Below are 24,109 nucleotides of genomic sequence, written 5' to 3' on the forward strand. Positions count from 1 at the left end.
GAGTGCCTTTGTTCACTCTGTATAAGGACGAAGAGATGAAAGAAGGGGAGTATTCAGAAGCATGGATGGCCTAGGGAAAGATTATAAGGTAATGTGGATTTCAGAGGATGGGGGAAAGAAGGAGAGAAATATAAGTTGTCTATTCCCTTTAACTTGCCACATCTTAGCACAGCTTATCTTTAACTTAAATCATCAGTGTCTAGTTAGATTATCTTTACTTTCAAATGTGATCACTCCTACATGACTCATGTGTACCTACAATTTTTTTTTCTATTTTCATCCATGAAAGTAAAGGCTTTAACAAACAGAATGACATATAGATGTGTGTATGCATGAGGGTGTGTGGAGAGAGATGACAGAAAGAATAAGTTTAAGGCTGCATGTGGTGGCTCACACCTGTAATCCCAGCACTTTGGGAGGCCCAGGCAGGTGGATCACTAGATCAGGAGTTCAAGACCAGCCTGCTGAATATGGTGAAATTCCCCTACACTAAAAGTACAAAAATTATCTGAGAGTCGTGGAGGACACCTGGAGGGTGCCTGTAATCCCAACTACTTAGGAGGCTGAGGCAGGAGAATCAATTGAACCTTGGAGGCAGAGGTTGCAGCAAGCCAAGATCTCACTACTGCACTCCAGCCTGGGCAACAGAGCAAGATTGCATCAGAAAAAAAGAAAAGAAAAGAAAAGAAAAGAAAAGGCTTAAGAAGGAAAGACTATCATCCCTGAACTCGAACCTGAAATACTAGTTGTATTTACAAATCCCAAGCAACTCTGCTCATGCTCCTCTCTAGTTTTATTTTGAACATTCTTCCTCTTACTGACTACAATCTAGCTGCATTAGCAGGCAGATCCTGATGCATTTATACCATATACCATTTATACCATAAAGCCTAGAAAGTCATTTTATGTTATATACTTTTATTATTATATTTTGAAGTTATTATATTTTGTCTCCAGTCACTGTTTCTTAAGTAGTTAAGTCAAACAATAAAGTGTGAAGATAGTGGTGTTGGCAGCAGCAGATGAACCAGCGGCCCAGGCTGGTCCCAAGTAGCGGAGGCAGCAGAGCTGAGTGGCGCCCCAAGTGCTGGATGCCTCAGCTGGAGGCCATCAGCAAGCTGGGCTGCTGTCACTCGCTGGAAGAGGCAGTGAGGCCAGAGCGCCACCCAGTGCCCCCGGGCATGCCTGCAGCTGCCCTGCCTGCTGCTCTGCCTGGCTGACCCAGTGAAGCAGTTACGTTGTCTGGGGTATATACCCTGGAGTTCGTCCTTGCATGCCAGGAAAATTTAGGACACGGACACATACCAAGAATTTTGGAGAGGAGGTTTAATAGGCAAAGAGAAGAGAAACAGAAACAGCTCTCTTTATAGAGAGAGGGGTCTCTGAGCTGAAAGGACCGGCTGCTCGGCCAATGCACCTGATTTTTTAGTCAGGTTTGAGGAGGCAGTGTCTGATTTACATAGGGCTCACAGATTCGTTCGGTCAGGTATGACTTTTACATAGCGAGTGAGAAAGACTGGTCACCCCACCCTAATCTTATTACGCAAATAGACTTTCCAGTTGATCCCGGCGCCATCTTGTCTGCTCCTAACTGTACACTGGCTAGCAGAGAAGGGAGGATGGAGCTGCCATCTTAAACATATCTAGTCCCTAGTTCCTGCTGGCATTCCTCCCTGCAAGCTCCCAACTTGCTTGTCTATGTCTGCAGTTCAACTTTACAGGCTGCCCTTTGTTAGAAAATGATTTGGGGCTGCTTTTCATTAAAAAGAAAAAGAAAAGCATTACCGAGGACACCCATACCCTTACTATTGGCCTAAGTAATTTCTTCTTTATCACCAGCAGGAAGTGCAGCACTCTAGCTGCACACCTGCGGGGCCTAGGCCTGCAGCGTGCCATGTGGCCCCAGTGAGGCCCTACAGAGCAGGCAGCCATGGGAGGTCTGCAAGATGCTGTGCAGGGCATTCTGCAGCTGTCCTACCTGGCAGTGGGCTTAGGAGACACTTCGTTCGTTCCCTACCTGGGCACCATGTGTTTCCATTGTTGAAGAAAAGACTCAAACTTTGTAAAACATTTGGAGAGATTTATTCTAAGCCAAATTTGAGTGACCATGACCTGTGACATAGCCCTCAGGAGACCCTGAGAACATGTACCCAAGGTGGTTAAGGAGCAGCTTGGTTTTATATATTTTAGGGAAACATGAGACTTCAAGTACATTTAAGAAATACATTGGTTCCATCCAGAAAGGCAGGAGAACTCAAAGGATGGGGATGGAAGGGGAGCATGGAGCTTCCAGCTTATAGGCAGATTTTAAAAATTTTTAGTTGACTATTGGTTAAGTTTATCTAAAGACCTGGGATCAATGGAAAGGAAATATCTGGGTTGCTATAAGAGGTTATGGAGAGCAAAGTTTTATCATACAGATGAAGCCTCCAAGGTAGTGGGCTTCAGAAAGAATGGGTTGTAAAAGTTTCTTAGACTTAAGGTTTATGTTGATGTTAATGCTGGAGAGTTATAATGAAGCATGTCCAACCCCCACTTCCCATCATGACCTGAACCAGTCTCTCAGGTTACATTTTAAGAGTGCCCTGGCTGAGAAGGAAGTCCATTCAGATAGTCTGGCTGGTGGGGGACTTAGAATTTTATTTTTGGCTTACACCATTAGCTCAGAGGCTCATTGATGATATCCCTCAAGTCTGACAAGCAGAGATCTCTTTTGGTGGTGTTACTGCAACACTGGCCTGAGTTCTTTGGCTCACTCATAAGTAAAAATTAACACCAGTGCAAACAGGAATTTATTTCAGGCAAGTTTTAATAGGCTTGTGGCTCTAGCAGCATGAGGGAGCAGAGAATAGAAAAGGAGTCCTGATGTTATCTCCCAAAAGGGCTCTGCTCTTGTCATTTTAAGGAAGTTGAGGCAGGAAAAAGGAGCATTGTGTAGGCAATGTTTAGGAAGGGTATTCTCTGTACCTACACAGTGAGGTCTCATGCCCAAACATAAGGCACATGTGTCAGAGGCATTTGAACCAGAGTCACTCCATCTTGAATAGGGGCTGGGTAAAATAAGGCTGACACTTACTGCGCTGCATTCCTGAGAGATTAGGCATTCTTACTCACAGGATGAGATAGGAGGTCGGCACTAAGTACAGGTCACAAAGACCTTGCTGATAAAAAGAGTGGTAAAGAAGCCAGCCAAAACCCACCAAAACCAAAATGGCAACAAAAATGACCTCGGGTCATCCTCACTGCTCATGCATTAGCATGCTAAAAGATATCTACCAATGGTGGCTGAGGCTCCAGCAAGAGAAGAAGCCTAATATCTTGAACAACACGTGTTGATCAAGGAGTTCAGAGCGGTACCAGGGAATGTGGACCCAATGCTGGAGAAGAGGTCAGTGGGCTGTTGGCTCTGTGCTGTTGTGGGCAACTCAGGCAACCTGAGGCAATTGTCGTATGGGCCTGAGATAGACAGTCACAATTTTGTGCTCAAGATGAACAAGGCACCCACGGCAGGGTTTGAAGCTGATGCCGGGAGCAAAATAGCCCACCTCTGGGGTACCCTGAGAGCTTCCAGGAGTTGGGGGACAATGTAAGCATGGTCCTGGTGCCCTTCAAGACCATCAACTTGTCGTGGGGGGTAAGAGCCACCACCACGGGTGCCATTTCCCACACCTACACCCCATTCCCTGCGAAGATCAGGGTGAAACAAGATAAGATCCTGATCTACCACCCAGCCTTCATGAAGTATGTCTTCAATAACTGACTGCAGAGCCACAGGTGGTACCCATCTACTGGCATCCTCTCAGTCATCTTCTCAATGCACGTCTGCGATTAGGTGGACTTGTATAGCTTCTGAGCAGACAGCAAAGGGAACTTACACCACTACTGGGAGAACAACCCATCTGTGAGGCCTTTTTGCAAGATTGGGGTGCACGATGCAGACTTTGAGTCTAACGTGACAGCCACCTTGGCTTCATCAATAAAATCTGGATCTTCAAGGGGAGATGACGCAGTGAAGGGTTGAGGACGGATGCACCATCATGCCTCTGTGTTTTCAGCTCCAGCATCTTGCCGGAGCCAGTTCATCCAGGAACTTGGAGGGTCAGCCTCAGGTGTGTGCCTGGGTGCCACTTGCAGCCTCTTGCACCCAGCCATTGGCAGCATCTACTCAGGAAAGTCACTACCCAGCATGGCAGAGCACGTCTCAAAACCTGTCTTGCATGGGGACAACGTCCCCCTCACTGCTGCCCCAAGGCTGGGGAGATGCTGGAAAAGGTTCAACCTCCACACATTAAAATCATTTTGACTTCTGGGGTTGGCTTGGGGGAACAAATGTGGAAGATGTCCATATTCTGAGAGACAGCATGGTTTCCCAAGGAAGATAGACAGAGAGACTTGAGGGGTGATTACCTCCAGCGCAGAGACATGCCAGGTGGTGTCGGCGCTGGGGGCAAGATGCTGCCCTTCTTTGCATGAAGTCTGGCCTCTCCCTTGGCGTGATAACCCTGCCATCCCCTTCTTCCCAAAGCTCATTTAAGCACCACCAGAGGCTTCTACCCCAAACATTTTCAAGAAACTTGAGGCCAGGTGCCATGGCTCACACCTGTAATCCCAACAATTTGGGAGGCCAAGGCAGGAGGATCACTTAAGCCCAGGAGTTCAAGACCAGCCTGGACAACATAGTGAGACTCCTGTCTCTGCAAAAATAAAAAATTTTTTAAAAATTAGCCAGGCATGGTGGCACACACTTGTAGCCCCAACTACCAGGGAGGCTGAGGTGGGAGAATCTCTTATACCCAGGAGTTCCAGGCTGCAATGAGCTGTGATCACACCAATGCACTCCAGCCCAGAGTGAGACCCTGTCAAAAGAAAGAAAGAAAGAAAAGAGAAGAAAAGAAAGGGAAAAAACAAAACAAAACAAAACTTGGCACCGTGTTTCTGACTCCTGAAGATGCCTCTTCCCAACCAGATATTCCTTTGAGAAATCAGTCTCAGTCTTGTGGCTCTAATCATGGCAAGAACAGATCAGACCATTTCCATGTGCCTTTGTATTTGGCGAAGAAAATACAAATATTGGCTGAAATAAAGCAAAAGCCCCTACTTGGGAAAAGGGACCCCCACCGGTGGCCCCACTTGCTCTGTAGCTGGAAACATCTTTTACATCTTTTCTGGTTTCCTGAGCTAGGACCTGAATTGGAACAAAGCTCTGAGGATACTCAATGACCCCCAGCAGCATGTCAGAATGGGACCGTATATTCTCATTCTCATTCTCAGACTATTCAGTATGGTGCCCTTAACCTCCAAGACCACACAGGAGGCTTCCAGCAGCATTTTCCCCAAGGGTCTGAGCTCAGGGTCCAGTCCCTTTTCGCCACCTTGGGGCTGTCACTGGGAGGCTGGGTCAGGAACATCCCAGGAATGGTGACTGGCACATACTTTATCTTCTCGCTCCCTAGCTACTCTCTTTTCCTCGTTAGCCTTCCTGATTATTGATTTTTTATTTTTAATTCAATTGACATTGTTTGCACTGTGGCTCTGTTGGTGGTCCTGTTTTAATGAAACTTGCCTCACCCAGCAGCTGGGAAATAGGAGGGCTTAAGGAAGGCTTAAGAAGTCCTTGGACTTGGGATATGGGCAGTATCTAGAGATTGGACGGTTTGTGGAATGTCCACAGTATCCTCCCGTTCCAATCCAACCTTCCTTCTTCCTCACTGTGGACTTGGATTCATTCTCAGGCTAGGAGTCTCCAAAACTCTGTGAAATCTTATTGCTGCTGGGTAGGGAGTGAAGAGTGACAGGCATGGTGGGGGCAGTGATTGTTGGCTCCAGTTACTAATGTTTAAGCAGAAAAAACACTTTTCTTGTTAAAAAAACACATCTCTTAAAAGGCCACTGCTGCTCTGAGGAGGTGTGACCTTATCCTGGTGGAGTGGGAAGGAGGCATGGGGCCTGTGCTCCCAGACTCAGGGAATCTGCCTCTACACACTGGGAGGGAGGAGCTTGGGAACACCAGTCATGGGTAACAGATGGTTTCAGGCCATTCACAAGAGTCCCTGGAAATTGCATGCCAAGTTTGGTTTTTTCCTTGAATCTCTGCATATAAGCATTTTTCTGGAGAGAGGTTCCATAGCTTTCATTAGATTTTCAAGGGTTCAGAATGTAGAAAGTGTTAAACAAACAAAAAACCTGTTTCAGCTTTAAAATCCTCCAAAACTTTAAGATTTTTTTTCTGATAAAGGTTGGTAAACCACTGAGTCATCATCATTCACATACATCCTTGAAGGGCAGAATTCACAGACGGGTATGACATGAAGAATTAAGCAAACATTTGTTGATGGCTAGTCAAACACTGATAGAAAGAGCGATGATGTCTCCTGAACTCTTCCCCTTCTCCTAAATGTGAATCTATTTAGGGATGACTGGTTCAGGCTGAGCAATCGACTTCTCTGGGGTTTGCTGAGTAAGAATAGGTCCCTCGAAATGAAGATATGTCTGTGTCTGAGCCGGATGCTGCTTGGGTCAGTTATCTGCTCTCTGTCTGGTCTCCCTCCGTCCCACCAGGATGTTCAAGCTGTGAGATATCTTCCAGCCCCCAAATTCAGCCCTCCCATTTTACTGATAAGAAAAGCAAGGCCACATTGCAGTCGGTGGGGAGTGGAGAGTGACAGGCATGGGAAGACACTGATTGTTGACTCTAGTTACTGAGTCAACAAGACTTCTACCAAAAGAAAGCCATGCTAGAGGCCAGTCCCACCTGGACGTGACTCTGGCTTCTTGGCAAAGGTGGAATGAGAACATTTAGAACTGGGATGTTTGCTTTGAGGTAATCTGAAAACAAGACTAGTTAAAAGTCTTAAAGTTTTGGAGGATTTAAAGGTGTAACTAGTTTAATCAGCAAAAACACCTTTACTGTTGAGCACATTTCCTAAAAGGCCACTGCTGCATGGGGAGGCGTGGCCTTTTCCTGGTGGAGTACGAAGGAGGGAAGTGACTGGCAATCATGAACTGGCTGGGACAGACAGCACAAGTCAGAGTTTCAGCAACAAGAGGGTGTTCCTGGCGCCATGTTTAAATTGTGTGGAGGTAGGCTTTCCCAGCGAGTCTCCATTCAGCATCTCGGAAAAGTGTAACCGGAATGGAAGTGTCTTACTCTCCTCTGCCCTCTCAGCACTGAGCTGTGTCCGCAGGGTGCCTGGATGGCCCTGGGCAAGCTCTTGTCTCTGCCTTCTCCCACCCTCCAGTGCAGGAAATGGCATTTCTCTTATGAGACATAAAAGAAGCCCAGCAGACATCTCCTATGTCTCATTGGCTTAGCAATGAGCACTTAATGGAATAAAAGCCAATTGTTGTGGCCAGAATTAAATGTATCAGTTTGGCTTAAACCAACTGGAACCCTGGGGTGAAGGTGGCTGGGAATTAGACAAGAGTGTTAGCCAAAGGGCAACATGTGTGCTGTCAGCAGGAGAATGAGGAGCACTCTTGCTGGACAGGCAGAGGCAGGGGCTCCCTCAGGCCTCTGACTCCCAGCCTAGGGCTCTTTCTACTCTGCAGGCAGAGTTCCTTGGAGACCAGCCCTGGGCTCAGGCAGGGAGTAGATGGATCCCTGCCTGCAGCACCCAGAGCTGAACCTGAAGCCACAAAGATAGGCTGACAAGGTGGCCCATGAGGTGTCAGCAACATCCCAGCTCCCTGGGTCTCCCCAGTGAGTCAGGTACTGATTTGCTATAGCTGGAGCTACATGCCCCTTCCCTCCCCTCAGTCACTTTTTAGGGGAGAAAGGAGGGCAAATTTGTAACCTCTGGTGCTCTGCAGGGATCCTGGGCTGGAAGAAAGTTCATAAATGGATGAATGCCTTTTAAAATTCTGGCTTGTCCAAGCATCATTCAGCAAAGCATTTGGCTAGGCTTAGAGAGAAAAGCCAGATATGAGAAAATAGAATGTAAAATAGAAAAAAAAAAAGTCAAGAAGGTCAAGAGGGCAATTAAGATCTGGGTGATTCTTTAGGGAAAGGGCTGGTTGAGAGGTTTTGATGGAATCCCATGCTCTGACGTGGCCAGAAGGCCATGCTAGAGGCCAGTCCTACCTGGATGTGACTCTGGCTTCTTGGCAAAGGTGGAATAAAACCACAGAGAACATTTAGAACTGGGATGTTTGCTTTGAGGTAATCTGAAAACAAGTAACAGAGAAACCAGAAGAACTCACTCTCCCTCACCTGGTTAGGATCAAAACTACTTTATGCAGGGAAGCCCACGCCCTGAGGGGCCACTGTCCAGCTAAAGATCACTAGATGCCAGGCATGTGTCATCAGGAACCAGCACCTATCCTCACCCCTATGAAAAGCCCTGGGGGTATCATTATATCCATCATGAGCATCTCGTTTGCAGCAAATGGGACTACATGCCACCAAGATCATCCTGCCCCGTGGACTGGGCTAGCCAGTTTTGATATAGAGTCAACCTCCCTCTTCTTGTTTGTCATGAAGACACCAGCTCCTGCACCCCTGGGGTGCTACCTGACACCTATGCAAAGAAAAGGAGGAAGACTAAGAAGAAAAGGCAGAGACAGGCAAAGCAGCATCTCAGCTTGTCAGGATCAGGACATTACCGACTTTTTTTTCTTATCAAAAGAGCACTGAATTTCCTACTGGCAGTGAGTCGCCTTTGCACCTTCTGTTCTCCCTCCCAGCCTATCAGGTGATACCATCACCTAGCCTCATCATTCAGCTTCTTCCTAGTACAAAACTGCCATCAGTTGCACATTCTGAGCTGTGGGATGTCAGATTTAACCATAGCCTGTGTCAGGGCCTCCCCCTCCAAGCCCTTGCCCCTTAGCGTGATCATGGGTTTATTCCCTTCCTCTTACACAGTCATTTCCCTTCACTGAATTCCCTTCAAAGGCAAAGTTTCTTGAGCACTTTTTCCTCTGTGCAATCTTGTGTGTTTGTTTGGCTGTTAGTATTTTAAAATTTGCTCTCTATTCTCCCTCAGCTCTCTCTGTGTTGTTATGCAGCTGAGCACTGGTTGGGATGCATTTGAATGATGTTAGCAAGATCCTGTTTTCCTCATCCCCTGCTCTGATTTATTTATTGTTGAATATTTCCAATGATCCAAATCAAAGTGAATAATAAAAGAGCTATTTTACTTAAAAAAAAAAAATACTACCATAGATTGGGTGGCTTCTAAATGACAGAAACTTATTTCTCACAGTTTTGGAGTTTCGGAAGTTGAAGGTTAAGATACTGGCAGATTCGGTGTCTAATGAGGGTGCACATCCTAATTTATAGACAGCTGTCTTCTCACCTGCCCATGGCTAAAAAGGCAAGGGAGTTCTCTAAGCTCTCATGTCACAAAGACTTCATATGACACTGGGAATTAGGTTTGAATATATGAATTTGGTGGGAATATAACATTGTGTATAGCACACATATTCTAATTTATAGATAATTTAAGTAGATAATTATTCACATTTATTGAAAGGGTTATTTTCTTTACCATGGAATTCCCTCTGGGTTCTAATTAGCCTCCAACTAGTTCAAATGTTACTACAACACCTTTGGGCAAAGAAGCTATTCTTCAAACGCGAAAGGTCAGCTGCTCTCCAACTGTGTTCATGAAGGCCTGACCTCAGGACTCAGTATTTCCTAGTCTTTTTGATAGTCACAAAACAGATGTTCCAATTTTTGATGTCTGGGCATAATATACTAGAAAAATACTAGATTAGGAAGAAAACTAGGTTCTAGTCCTGACTCTGCATCTACAATTATGTTTTATAGCAATAAACACCTGCATCAAAAAAATTGAAAGACTTCAATTAAATCTAATAGTGCATTTCAAGGAACTAGAAAAGCAAGAACAAAACAACCTCAAAACTAGTAGAAAATATATAATAAAACCAGAGCAGAAATAAACAAAATTGAGATTAAAAAACCATTAGGTAGACTAACCAAGAAAGAAAAAAAAAAGACCCAAATTTTAAAAATCAGAAATGAAAAAGGAGATATTACCACTGATACCACAGAACTACAAAGGATCATTAGAGACTATTAAGAATAACTATACACCAACAAATTGGCAAGCCTAATGAAAATGAATAAGTTCCTGGACATTTACACCTACCAAGATTGAACCAAGAACAAATAGGAAACCCAAACAGACCAACTACAAGTAATTAAATTGAATTAGTAATAAAAAGTGTCCCATCAAAGAGAAGCCCAGGACCTGGTGGCTTCACTGTTGAATACTATCAAACATTTAAGGAACTAATATCAATTCTTCTCAAACTCTTCAAATTAAAGAGAAGAGAATTCTTTCAACTTATTCTGAGACCAGTGTACCCTGATACCAAAACCAGATAAGGACACAACAAAAAAAGAAAACTATAGGACAATATCTAAGATGAACATAGATGCAAAAGTCATCAACAAAATACCAGCAAACTGAATCCAGCAGCACATTAAAAAGATCATTCACCATGATCAAGTGGAATTTACCCTAGGGATGCAAGGATGGATTAACATATGAAAATCAATAAACCGGATACATCACACCAACAAAATGAAGGACAAAAACCACTTAATCAACTGGGTGCATTGGCTCATGCCTGGAATCCCAGCACTTTGGGAGGCCAAGGCAGGCAGATCACGTGAGGTCAGGAGTTCAAGACCAGCCTGGCCAACATGGTGAAACCCCATCTCTACTAAAAGTACAAAAATTAGCCGGGCGTAGTGACGCATGCCTGTAGTCCCAGCTACTTGGGAGGCTGAGGCAGGAAAATTGCTGGAACCCGGGAGGAGGAGGTTGCAGTGAGCTGAGATCGCACCATTGCACTCCAGCCTGGGCAACAGAGCGAGACTCCATCCCAACCTATCCCCTCCCCCCAAAAAATAAAAAAAAACACACCACTTAATCATTTCAATAGTTGTTGGAAGAGTATTAATAAAATGCAACACCCTTCATAATAAAAGTCTTCCAGATATAGACTAGGTTTAAAAGAACATAACTCAATACTATAAAGGCCATATATGATAAACCTAAGGCTAAGATTATGCTAAATGGGGAAAAGCTGAAAGCTTTTCCTCTAAGAACTAAAATAAGACATGGATATTCATTTTCAGCACTCTTATTCAGTGTAGTACTGCAAGTCCTAACCAGAGCAATTAGGCAAGAGAAAGAATAAAAGGCATTCAGATTGTAAAGAGGAAAGTCAAATTGTCCCTGTTTGCAGACAACATAATCTTATATAAAGAAAGCTTTTAAAGATTTATCAAAATACTCTTAGAACTGATTTAAAAAAAAAACTCAGTAAAGTTGCAGGATACAAAATTAACATACAAAAATGAGTAGTGTTTTTATATATCAACAAGAAACTAGTGAAAACAGAAATCAAGAAAGCAATCTGATTTACAATACTTACAAAAAAAGAAACCCTATGATATGGTTTGGCTGTATCCTCACTCAAATCTCATCATGAATTGTAACTTCCACAATTCCCACTTGTCATGGGAGGAAGCCGGTGGTAGGTGATTGAATTATGGGAGCAGGTCTTTCCTATACTGTTCCCATGATAGTGAATGAGTCTCATGAGATCTGATGGTTTTAAAATGGGGAGTTTCCCTGCACAAGTTCTCTTCTCTTGTTTGTTACCATGTAAGATGTGCCTTTCACCTTCCACCATGATTGTGAGGCCTCCCCAGCCATGTGGAACTGCAAGTCCAATAAACCTTTCTTTTGTAAATTGCCCAGTCTCAGGTATGTCTTTATCAGCAGCATGAAAATGGAGTAATACACCCTAGAAATCAATTTAACCAAGGAGGTGAAAAATTGTTATAAGGAAAATTATGAAACACTGATTAAGAAGAGGTCACATACAAAAAGTGAAAAGATATCACATGCTTACAGACTGGAAGAATTAATATTTTTTAAATGACCACAAGCCAAAAGTCATCCACAGATTCAATGCAATTACTATCAAACTTCCAATGACATTATTCACACAAATAGAAAAAAAACTCCTAGCGTTCATATGGAACCACAAAAGACCCTGAATAGCCATAGCAATTCTGAGCAAAAAGAACAAAGCTGGAGGCATCACAGTATACTTCAAAATATACTACAGAGGATCATGGTCCTGGTATAAAAACATACACATAGAGCAATGAAACAGAAGGAGAACATGTAGAGAATAGAGAAACAAAAGGCATTCAAATTATAAAGGAGAAAGTGAAATTGTACCTATTTGCAGACAGCATGATATTATACTTTTTAAAAAGTCCTAAAAGCTTCATCAAAATACTTTTAAAGCTGATAAACAAATTCAGTAAAGTTCAAGTTATTTTCAACAAAGGTGTTAAGAACATTCAGTGGGGAAAGGACAGTCTTTTCAATAAATGGTGCTGGGAAAAACTGAATATCCATATGCAGAAAAATGAAATTAGATTGCTATATCTCATCATAGGCAAAAATCAAATGAAAATGCATTAAAGTCTTACATATAAGACCTGAAACTATGACACGCCTAGAAGAAAACATTAAGGACATACTTTAGGACATTGGTCTGGGCAAAAAATTTTGGAGTAAGACCTCAAAACTACAAGCAATCAAAGCAAAAATTGACAAATGGAATTACATCAAGCTAAAATTCTTCTGCGTAGCAAAGTAAACAATCAATACAGTGAAGAGACAATGCATTGAATGGAAGAAAATATTTGAAAACTACTCATACAAGAGATTAATAATCAGCTTATATAAGTAACTCAAACAACTTAATAGCAAAAATCCCCAAATAATCCAATTTTAAAATGGGCAAATGATCTAAATAGGCATTTATCAAAAGAAGGCATATATATGGCCAACAGACATATGAAAAAATGCTCAACATCACCAATCACCAGAAAAATGCAAATCAAAACCACAATAAGATATCATCTCACCTCAGTTAAGATTACTATTACCAAAAAGACAGAAAATAACAGATGCTGGTGAGGATGTGGCAAAAGGAGAACACTAGCGCATTGCTGGTGGGAATGTAAATTAGTACAGAAACTATGAAAACCAATATGGAAGTTTCTCAAAAATCTAAAAGTAGATCTACCACATGATCCAACAATCCCATTCCTGATTATACAAAAATGGAATTCAATAAATTTAAAAGGTATCTGCATGCCCATGTTTATTACAGTACTATTCACAATAGTCAAGATATGGAATGAATATAAGTATCCATCAACAGATGAATGGATTTTAAAAATGTGTCATCTATACAAAAACATGAAATCATGTAGTATGAAGCAACATAGATGGAACTGGAGGTCATTGTTAAGTGAAATGCCAGGCATAGAAAGATAAATAGCGCATATTCTCACTCATAAGTGAGAACTAAAAAAGTGGATCTCATGGCAGTAGAGAGTAGAATGATGGTTACTACAGGCTGGGAAGGTTGGGGGTAAGGAGGATGAAAATGGTTGGGTAATGGGCACAAAAACACAATTAGATAGAGGTAACAATTTCTAGTGTTCGATAGCACTAGAAGGTGACTATACTTAACAATAATGTATCGCGTAATTCAAAATAGCTAGAAGGAAAGATGTGAAATGTTCCTGACACAAAGAAATGAACAATGTTTGAGGTGATGGATATCCCCATTACCCTGATTTTATCATTATACATTGTACGCAAATATCAAAATACCCTATAAACATATGCTTATTATGTATGTATTAATTTTAAAAAGAAATAAAACCATAATATTGTTGAACATTATGTCCCGACCTGCAGGACAGTCGAACGGACCCTGAAAGGGGGAGTGGGAATGGAGGAGACAAGAAAACACGAGAAATGGAGACAAGACAAATAGCCTGATCAAGTCTCGTTTAATGGTGGCAGTGCAATGCCTTATATAGGCTGGCAGGGGAAGAGGTTGGGCCAGGGCGGTGACGGGGGGCTGGGTTCGCGCAAATTACAATTGCGCGTGCGCTGTGGGTTTGTAATTTTTCCGGGCGCAGGATCGCGCCTGCGCGGTAAGCCGCATATCTTCCTGGGCACAAAAATGTTTGCAAGTGCGCCAGAAAAGTCTAGGCGCACGCGGGAAAACTTTAGGCGCACGCGGGAAAAGCTTTAGGTGCGCGCAGGAACAATTTATAATAAAGAACCCGGAAAGGTGCCATCTTGTCTCCGCTTTGCGGAGAGCAAGCAACAGAGGTCAGCTAATTCCGGGCCTCATGGCTCCGGACACATTACATAAAAGCAACAGAAAAGGGAATTCTCTGAAATTAGAAAAGTTTTCCCCAAACCTGAAAGAAAGCAAATAAGCACAGAATAAGAAAGTAAAAATCTGCTTTGCCATTCATCAGGTATGGGATAATAGGCATAAATAAAGCCAGCTGTGAAATTAACAGAAAATATTATTTCTCTCTGGAAGATGTTTTAAAATGTCACACATACACATACACACACACCCTTAGAGGAACTACTGATTTTTTACTCACACAATGCCCTTTTCTCTAAAATCATAGAGAATTTATGACAATATCAAAAGATTGTCAAAAACTACTGTGTAAATCCTATTATTAAGGTTGAAATATCTCACTCTTGGCTAGAATATCTAAAGTCATATTGACATAGATAAATAGCTTCTACTTCTGAGAGGCAGAACTTTGCACTTTCCAAAAAAACAAAACCCTGGGTCCAGCTGGTATTAGGTTGGTGCAAAAGTAATTGCGGTTTTTGCCATTACTAATAGTTTAGGTGTAGTGTAGACTTCTTTACATTCTGCCATGATTAAGTTTCCTGAGGACTCCCCAGCCATGCGGAACTGTGAGTCAACTAAATCTCTTTCCTTTATAAATTACCCAGTCTCGGGTATTTCTTTATAACAGTGTGAAAACAGACTAATACACCTGACTTTCTAGAATACAGTTTTGTTCCTGATAAACTTAGGCTTATTGGGCTAAGAAGCCTGTCTCATATTAGTGCAGGAACATCAATTTCACATAAAAATGAGCAACAAATCATGCCTGTAATCCCAGCACTTTGGGAGGCCGAGGTGGGTGGATCACGAGGTCAGGAGACCAAGACCATCCTGGCTAACATGGTGAAACCCCATCTCTACTAAAACTACAAAAAATTAGCCAGGTGTGGTGGCAGGCACCTGTAGTCCCAGCTACTTGGGAGGCTGAGGCAGGAGAACAGCGTGAATCCGGGAAGCAGAGCTTGCAGTGAGCTGAGATCACGCCATTGCACTCCAATCTGGGTTACAGAGCGAGACTCCATCTACAAGAAAAAAAAAAAAAGAGCAACAAAAAAAGCATAAGTTCAAATCCCATGCAAAGTTATTATGTGAAAAGAGAGAATAAGGAATATAACATCATCATCACAGATAACAAAAACATACCTGAAAGATGCACTACAAAACAGTTTATTATTTTGAAACTAGCTAAATGACATTAGAGAAATGATGCAAAATACAGAAGAACAACTTGATTCTGAATTAGAAAAACCTCAGAAATGAGGTGACAGAACTCAGGAGAATTAGTAATAAAGAATAAACTAGAAGAAACACAAAAGCTAATAAATACAACAGATTATGATTTGCTGTAAAGAACCTGAGTCAGTACTTAGATCAATGCTTCTGTAATAATTTTGACTGTCAGACACTCTTTCTCCAATTAATTATTCAGAAGGGGCTCATGATAATACTAGTCTCATCAAATGTTGATATATCAATCGTTGAAAACAGTTTGTACCTTTCGTATATGAGTTAGTTTTGCTGAATGTAAAAATCCTTGGCCTATACATTTTCCCCCTAAGTTTCCTCAATATGTCATTCTACTTTCTCATGACATAAAGCCTCACTGTCAAAAAGTTGTGATAGCCTAGTTTTCTTTCCCATTTTACGTATGTGACAAAACATTAAAATCTGTTAAATCTGGTTGCTTGTTACATGCCTGAAATAATTCACACCATATTTTATCAAATCTAACACGCCGTCAAGTTTAAGATGCACCATTATTTTCTGTATTTATTTTTAAAAAATTCGTCATCTATTCACGGATCTTAAAATATGAAGAAGTGTGGGCAATGGCAGGCCATTGTTTTGGACTAGACTTCTACACCAGGCTCCATCAGATCAAACCAGAATGGAGTTGCTTGTGCTAAGCACCAGGTAATTAAAGTGGATTTTGATTAACAGCCAGTTTTAAAAAACAAACAAACAAAACAAAAGAAAACAAAAAACAGAAAAAACCCCAGGAGATTCTAGTGAACCTAGTGGGAATAATAAGGAACTATGCTCTGTTTTAACATTTACAAAGAAAGAAATGTTGAAATAATCTGATTTTTGTTCTGTTTCTGCTTTCTTCAGTCCTTTTCTGCCTATAAAGCCAATGTTCTCTGTTCAGCTCATTGGAACACTCACTCTATTTCATACAAAAGTCACTTTCTTAAATTTTCATTTACTTTCTATTTTTGGCTTCCCACAATGAATCTGATAAAACTGGTGAGCAATGTTATCTCTATTGTCTGCTTATTGTTTAGTCATTAGGTTCTTAATGTTTAATAGGCATTCAACAAATACGAAGAAAATTAGTATGGAAGGGAAAGCAGAAGAAGGGAAACAAAGAAACTGACAGTATCTGTAGGGTGGGCTAGCCAAATATATTTTACTTATTAACTTTAGAATAAAGAGAAAAGACAGGGAATAAACTTAGTGCTAGAGCAGAGCCTTGAAAGAATACAACACAGATCAAGTAAATTTTAATGTGGAAAAGGTTCACAACAGAATTGAGGAACACGGATAATGCTATAGGTGAGCAACATAAAGCTTCCAGGTATTTCAAGATGTGCAATTTTTAAGAGAGTAGAGGGGCACAAAGGATAATATAGTTTTGCCTGGACCCTCATCTCCACATGAGAGAGGAAAAATTTCTAATTAAAAATATGATACATCACTGAAAATTACGTAATACTCAAAGTCAAAGCATATGCTAATTTTAAAAATCCTGCAGCTGTTTATTCAAATATACAGTGTTAGAGTGAAAGACAAATCCTCATGTTATTGTGTCCGACTCATTGTTGCTTTCTAAGAAAGGTGACACGAAGTAAATGAAAAGAATTGTATGAGAACTCCTTACACATGTGTTCTGATAATCTAACAGTTATTAGCTCTATGACCTTGACCAAGTCACTAGCACTGACCGGAAGTTCCTTTCCCTTACCCACAAATTTGAGGGACCAAACTGGATGATCTAACGTCATCTATGGCACTAAAAATCACATGATTCTATTAAATCTGAGGCAGTGCCTCACATGTAGTGGACTCCCAAAATTATTTATTAACTGTATAACATCTTTAAGTGGAATTCCCTCACGGACAATCTGGAGCTATTAGCAGCCTTCGGTTTATTTATAAAATAAAGCTGTTTCTTCTTACTATAAGACTCTTTTAAGGATCTGCAACGCAATCCCATCATTTCACGGGTTACTAGAGTCCTGCATGTTTGGCTGTAGAGCAAGGGTGACGCGTAACTTCTGGACTTTGGTTCCATCTACATCTGCCGGATGCTGATGCCAGTCGCAACAGTAACGCCCCCTTCGGCCACCTGCACCACAGCACACTATGCGGCCACACCCAAACCGGAAACCAGGACGCCCCTAGGGTTGACGGGAAGGCGCTGCCGGGCTCCTAGCTTCCCCAGGCCCGCCCCTCTGATGACGTCTCCGCCCGCCCCTTGACCCCCACGGTCCCGCCTCCTTCCTACCTCCCAGTAGCCGGCGGCGGTGTCTCAGGCGGCAATGGAAGGATCCAAGCCTGTGGCCGCCCCTCAGAGGGAAGAGGCGTCCTGTTCTTCCTGGGGGACTGGCAGGTGAGAGGACTAGGCAGGTGAAGGTGAGGGGGTCGCGAGTGGGACCCAGGCTCCAGGTTTCTGCTTCTTTCTTTTCGGCGGGCTGGGGGCGCCCGAGAGGCCGTGGGGCCGAGCAGAGCCGGCCCTGGGAGGAGAGGGGCGCGCGGAGTGGGTGTGGCGACGTGGGCTAGGGCCTCTGCTGTTCCCGGCTTTCCTGAGGAAAAGTCCCCTTTCCGCACCTTTGAGCGCTTTCTCAGTTCTGGCTGGGATTCGGGATTCTCCTTCCTCCGAGTCACCAGACTTGGGGGGCTCCGGCCGAGAGCGAGTTCTGGTCCCGGTCACTTGGCGTGAACTTCCCCACTGGTGCCAAGCACCTTTCCTCCTTTCCGTTAAAAGAAAGCGAGGAGCGCCACTGTGCACCTCCACTGAGATCTTCTTTTGAAAACTGTTACCAGAAGGAACTTAGTAAGAGTGAATCAGTAGCAATCTGGACACCCTGAGGCCTCTGTTGACTATGGAAGAAAAAAAAAAGCCAGGAAAAAAAAAAAAAAAAAAAAAAAAAACACAAGTTACCCATTCTTATTTCCCACTTGGTTTTGAAATTCTTTAGGTCTTTCCCGCTCCTGTAAAATTAGGGGGGAAATATTTGTACTAGGCCTTTACCAGTTTCTTGGTTAGTAGTTCCTCTTTCAATCATCTCATAATTAATAAAGCAGGTAGTTATATTCTGTCCACCACTGTCAGAATACACCGTGCCAAAGATAGAAGTGATGGATGTATTATTTTCAGCTGATGTGACACTTTGTAAACCTGTAGCCTTTTCGCCAGTTTCAGACTGAAGGGATGCCTTCAGTTTCATAGTGTTGTCTGCCATTGAAGACACCTCCAGACTTGAGGGATATTATGTAATATAACCCGCGCCTTATTCGAAGCGTTTTTGATTGTCTTATAGATCATATTATTTTTGCATATTCTTGAAACATTCCAGTGAGGTACAACTTTCTTAAAAGTGCCAGTAATGCCATTAAGCGGCAGAACTAGTTAGAATGTAGCTCTTCTCGTTTTTATTCAGATTTACCCACTAGGGCTATTGCCCCCGCCATGCAAGAAGAGCAGCAAGTAAAAGTGTACTAGGGATAAGGTGATAGGAAAATAGATAATAAAAAATTTTGTTGGCTGGGTGCAGTGACTCAAACGCTTGCAATCCCAGCACTTTGGGAGGTTGAAGCGGGTGGGTCGCTTGAGCTCAGGAGTTCTTAGATTGCCCTGGGCAACATGGCGAAACCGCGTCTCTATAAAATACAAAAAATTAGCTGGGTGTGGTGGTGCACGCCTGTAGTCCCAGCTACTCGGGAGGCTAAGATGGGAAGATCGCTTGAGTCTGGAGAGGTCGAGGCTGCCGTGAGCCAAGATCGTGCCACTGCAGTCTGGTCTGGGTGACAGTCTGGTCTGGGTGACAGAGAGAGAGAGACCCTGGCTCAAAAGAAAGAAAAGAAACAAATTTTGTTTATTTTTATATTTTGTTACAATGCCCAAACAGAGTATGTTGTGTATGTGTGTGTGTTTTTTATTAGATAGGTGATCTCTTAGAACACAGCTGTCTTCTGATTTGCTTTGGTAATTGGAATCAGTTTTTTTAATAGCTATCCATTTAATTAACTAGAAGCTGGTATCATTTGGTATGTGTCAGTGTTTGGTGAGATAAATGATAACATTTTAATTACCTTTGTTTACAAATTCTTTGGCTTATTTATCAATGCTAGGACTAGAAAGTTGGATTCCAAACCTGAATTTGATACCATCGCACTGTTTTTAGAATCCTTTGACGATCAGAGCTTCTCAGAACTAGGAATGGCCTGCACTTCTGCTGGTATATTGATCTCAGCTCTCACAGTGGTTCAGCTCCAAATGCTCCAGACTGGTTCTCTGTACCTGGAAATTATCTCTGCTTCCCAGTGTTTCCTACAGATATGTTTTTGGAAGGCCATGCTGTGAAAAAATTGAGACAAGCACTGCTATAAATAATATGCTACTATAATAAGTATACTTTGTCAGATTTGTATATTTAGATTCGTTTTTCTTCCTTTAAAATTTATTAATTTAACAGGTTTTTTTTTTTTTTTAAGTCAGAGTCTTGCTCTTGTCACCCAGGCTGGAGTACAGCGGTGGGATCTTGGCTCACTGCAACCTCCTCCTCCCGGGTTCAAGCCATTGTCCCACCTCAGCCTCCCAAGTAGCTGGGATTACAGGCGCCTACCACCACGCCTGGCTAATTTTTGTATTTTTGGTAAAGACAGGGTTTCACCATGTTGGTCAGGCTGGTCTCGAACTCCTGACTTCAGGTGATCTGCCCGCCTTGGCCTCCCAAAGTGCTGGGATTACAGGCATGAGCCACCGTGCCTGGACCATTTAACAGATTTTTAAAGTGCTTCCTTTATGTCTACTATTAGAGACAGTAGGCAGTATGTGTGGTAGTCAAGAGCTAGACTGCCTGGGTTCATATCCTGGCAGTGCCATTTGTCTGCTCTGTGACTTTGGGCAAATTTTAAGTTAACTTGCCTCAGCCTCTTTTTTCCATCTGTTCATTGGAGATAGCAATAGTGCCTGCCCACTGTTTGGACAAGGTTGTTGTAAGGGTTAACTGAATTAGTACATCTAAAGCACTTAAAACAGTGTTTAGCACAGGGTTATCCATTATTATTAAATGCCTGGTACTGTTTTAGTTATTTGAAATACAGTAGTGAGTTTTTAACAGACCGTACATTTTTTGGTAGGAGTGGCAGACAAACAGTTAATGGTAAGTGATTTGAAAAAAAACTGACAGGTTAATGAGTTAGGCAGTGACCTAAGGATAAGAGTAGCCATTTTATTGATAAGGTGATCAGGAATGATGTGTGTGGTATTTGTAACACAATATTTTAATAGAGGCTTAACTGATAAGTCAGCTATTCCGAGATTTTAAGAAAGAACATTCTAAGCAAAAGAAATAGTGTAAAAACTCTGAAATAAGAGCAAGCTTGTCTTCTTGTGAAACAGCAAGCAGGTCGGTGTGGCTTGAAGATAGTAAGCAAAAAAGGAGAGTGGTGGGAGTTGAAACTGGAGAGGTAATTGGGAGACAGAACACATTGACCCTTTCAGGCATGGTGAGGTGTTTGAATTTTAAGAGTAAAGGAAATCCACTGAAGGGTAGTCCAAATTCGGGGGATAATTTCTGACTGCATTTTAAGATATTTAGACTGTTTTATGGAGAATAAAGGGGAAGGACAGTGGTGGAAATAAGACTAGCTAGGAGGTCTTTGAAATAGCTCAGGTGAAATGTGATGATGGTTTGGCTTGAGATTGTACTGACTGAAATAGTAAGAAGTGATCAAATTTGAGATCTTCTATGAAGGTAGAACTAACAGGTCTCAAATGGAGAAAGTTGGGGAATGATTTAAGCAAGAAGATCCCTAGATTTCAGGACTACCCAGTAAATGATGGTAGCAGAAAATGAGTTGGGAAAGACAGGAAGAATACATTAAGCAGGGGTAATTGAATTCTCTTTGGAGTTTGTTATGTTTGTGATACCAGTTAAGACATCAGAATAGTTACTGTTTTGGCAGTTGTATACAATCTGGAGGTCAGAGGAAAGATCACACATGGAGAAATAAGTTTCAATATAATCAATATATATTCATCCATAGGATTGAATGAGTTTATCTAGGAAGAGTATATATATAGAGAAAGTTGATGGTACAGAATTGCTGAAATACAGATCCATTAGAATATATGTACCAAACAGCGGGGCACAGTGGCTCATGCCTGTAATCCCAGCACTTTGGGAGGCCAAAGCAGGTGGATCTCTTGAGGTCAGGAGTTCAAGACCAGCCTGGCCAACATTGTGAAACCCCATCTCTACTAAAATTACAAAATTAATTAGATGTGGTGGTATGCACTTGTAGTCCCAGCCACTTGGGAGGCTGAGGCACGAGAATTGTTTGAACCCAAGAGGTAAACGTTGCAGTAAGCTGAGATCATGCCACTGCACTCCAGTCTGGGTGACAGAGTGAGACTCCATCTCAAAAAAGGGAGAAAAAAATAATATATATATATATTTTTATATCAGTGATAAAACAACACCTGAGATCAGAGAATACAAGATTATGAGCTCTGTAATCTTAAAATCTACACAGGAGAGAATAAGCAATCTGATAATTTTAGGCCATTTAAAAAATATAAGTAAAGTGGTAGATAATAAAATATATGTTTGGTTTGTGAAAACCTTTAGTAACTGTTGAATCTGATCACACGAGTAATCAAATATTATATTATAAAATGTAAATATTTAATAACCATGTTTTTTTTTTCCAGCACAAATAAAAATTTGCCCATTATGTCAACAGCATCTGTGGAGATCGATGATGCATTATACAGGTGAGAATCTCATGGAAGCTGAAACTTACTTTCCTCATTAATTGTTCCCAAATAATCAAGTAGTCTCTTTGAAGATACCATTCAGCCTATGCGGAATTATATATATATAAAATATATATATGTTATACATATATATATAGACACACAATATATATATGTATAAAGAGTTCCTCTCAAGTTAAAATTAGGGTTTCTGTGATTTTTTTTTAACTACATTCGGATAATATTTAAATCTCAGTTTTAGGTTTAGGTGATAGGACTAAGAAGGATTCTGCCACCTTCTGCAAAATAAACCTTTCATTTTTGGACAATAATTCATATTTAAGTTCTTGATAGTGCAGGAATTCATGAAGAATAATATTTCACTTTAGTCATACAATAGCATCTAGAGAATATGATTACTTCATTGTAATCTCATTAAAATATTTCCTGTTCTGTAATTTATAGACAGTGGAGAAATACCATGTGATTGAAGAGTTGTAATTTGAATGGAATTTGAGGGGACTTTTAAAACTATGCTTTTTCAGTAAATTGGAATGGTTTTTTAGTAATTAAAGAAAGTATTGTATGATTGAATAGTTGTGTTTTGAATGGAATTTGATGAGACTTTTTAAACTATACTTTTTCATGAAATTTGAATACTTTTTGAAGTAATTAAAGAAAAAGATGCAGAGTCAATAATGGGCACTTTATTAGGAGCTAATACATACCATCTGGCATGTTGAGTCCAAATCCTGTTTTGTACTATATGCTTGGGAAAAGAGATAAAAGACTAACAATCTTGCTCATTTGAAAATTATTTTACAGATGGTTTCCTGATTATAAAATATGGTTTAGAAGTCACCTCAAGTTGTTGTATAAGGGTTAACTGAATTAGTATGTCTAAAGCACTTAAAACAGTGTTTAGCACAGGGTTACCTATTATTATTAAATGCCTGGTACTGTTTTACGTATTTGGATTACAGTAGTGAGTTTTTAACAGACCATACATTTTTTGGTAAGAGTGGCAGACAAACAGGTAATGGTAAGTGATTTGAAGAAACTATGATAAGTTAATGAGTTAGGCAGTGACCTAAGGATAAGAGTAGCCATTTTATTGATAGGGTGATCAGGAATGATGTGTGTGACATTTGTACTACAATATTTTAATAGAGGCTTAAGTGATAAGAAGTCAACTATTCCAAGATTTTTAAGAAAGAACATTCTAAGCAGAAGAAATAGTATAAAATCTCTGAAATGAAAACAAGCTTGCCTTCTTGCAAAACAGCAAGCAGGTCAGTGTGGCTTGAAGACAGTAAGCACAAAGGGAGAGTGGACTCTTAAATTGGGATTCTTAACCTATAATTATATTCTTAATGTCCTTTTGGTCATTTTTTTTGATATAACAAATGGCACCTCTTTGAGATAGTATTGACTAATTTTATTCATTTTTTTAGTTTAATCCTTGTGAAACTTTTTTTATGTCCCTCCAACCCTGTAATGCTGATAAATAAACGTAATTTTCAGTAGCTCAGTGACTAAACTTTCCATTTACAATGCTATGTGAGTAGGCTGCAGTTTGCTTTACTGAGAGTTATAGAATATAGCAGTTTAGCTGTTATTATTCAAGGTAAACCATTTTCTTTTGTTTGACGGAGAGTATCTTTTGGTGTAGTTGTTTGTACTTTGTGTGCATGTCGTATTGCAAACATCTAGTTGTTTACCAATGTGCATATTTGAGTTTTAATATCTTCCTTAAGAATTTGTCATAGTGGGGCCGGGCGCGGTGGCTCAAGCCTGTAATCTCAGCACTTTGGGAGGCCGAGACGGGCGGATCTCGAGGTCAGGAGATCGAGACCATCCTGGCTAACACGGTGAAACCCC

The 24,109-nt window shown here is 41.3% G+C and overlaps 1 protein-coding gene and 1 pseudogene across 1 annotated transcript in view; both read left to right on the plus strand.

Moving 5' to 3' along the window:
• The first annotated feature begins 3,258 nt into the window (after positions 1–3,258).
• Positions 3,259–4,005, plus strand: LOC105510493 (annotated as a pseudogene).
• Positions 4,006–17,723: 13,718 nt separating this feature from the next.
• Positions 17,724–24,109, plus strand: part of UBA6 (ubiquitin-like modifier activating enzyme 6) — an 80,914-nt gene continuing 74,528 nt past the window's right edge. Inside the window, exons 1-2 of the mRNA XM_011940287.1 lie at positions 17,724–17,854; positions 22,184–22,246. Of these exons, the coding sequence (XP_011795677.1) occupies positions 17,784–17,854; positions 22,184–22,246 (134 nt within the window). The 5' untranslated portion in view covers positions 17,724–17,783. The remainder of the gene's footprint in view (positions 17,855–22,183; positions 22,247–24,109) is intronic.

Source organism: Colobus angolensis, unplaced genomic scaffold, assembly GCF_000951035.1.
Source record: "Colobus angolensis palliatus isolate OR3802 unplaced genomic scaffold, Cang.pa_1.0 Scaffold189, whole genome shotgun sequence".
Taxonomy (NCBI): Eukaryota; Metazoa; Chordata; class Mammalia; order Primates; family Cercopithecidae; genus Colobus; species Colobus angolensis.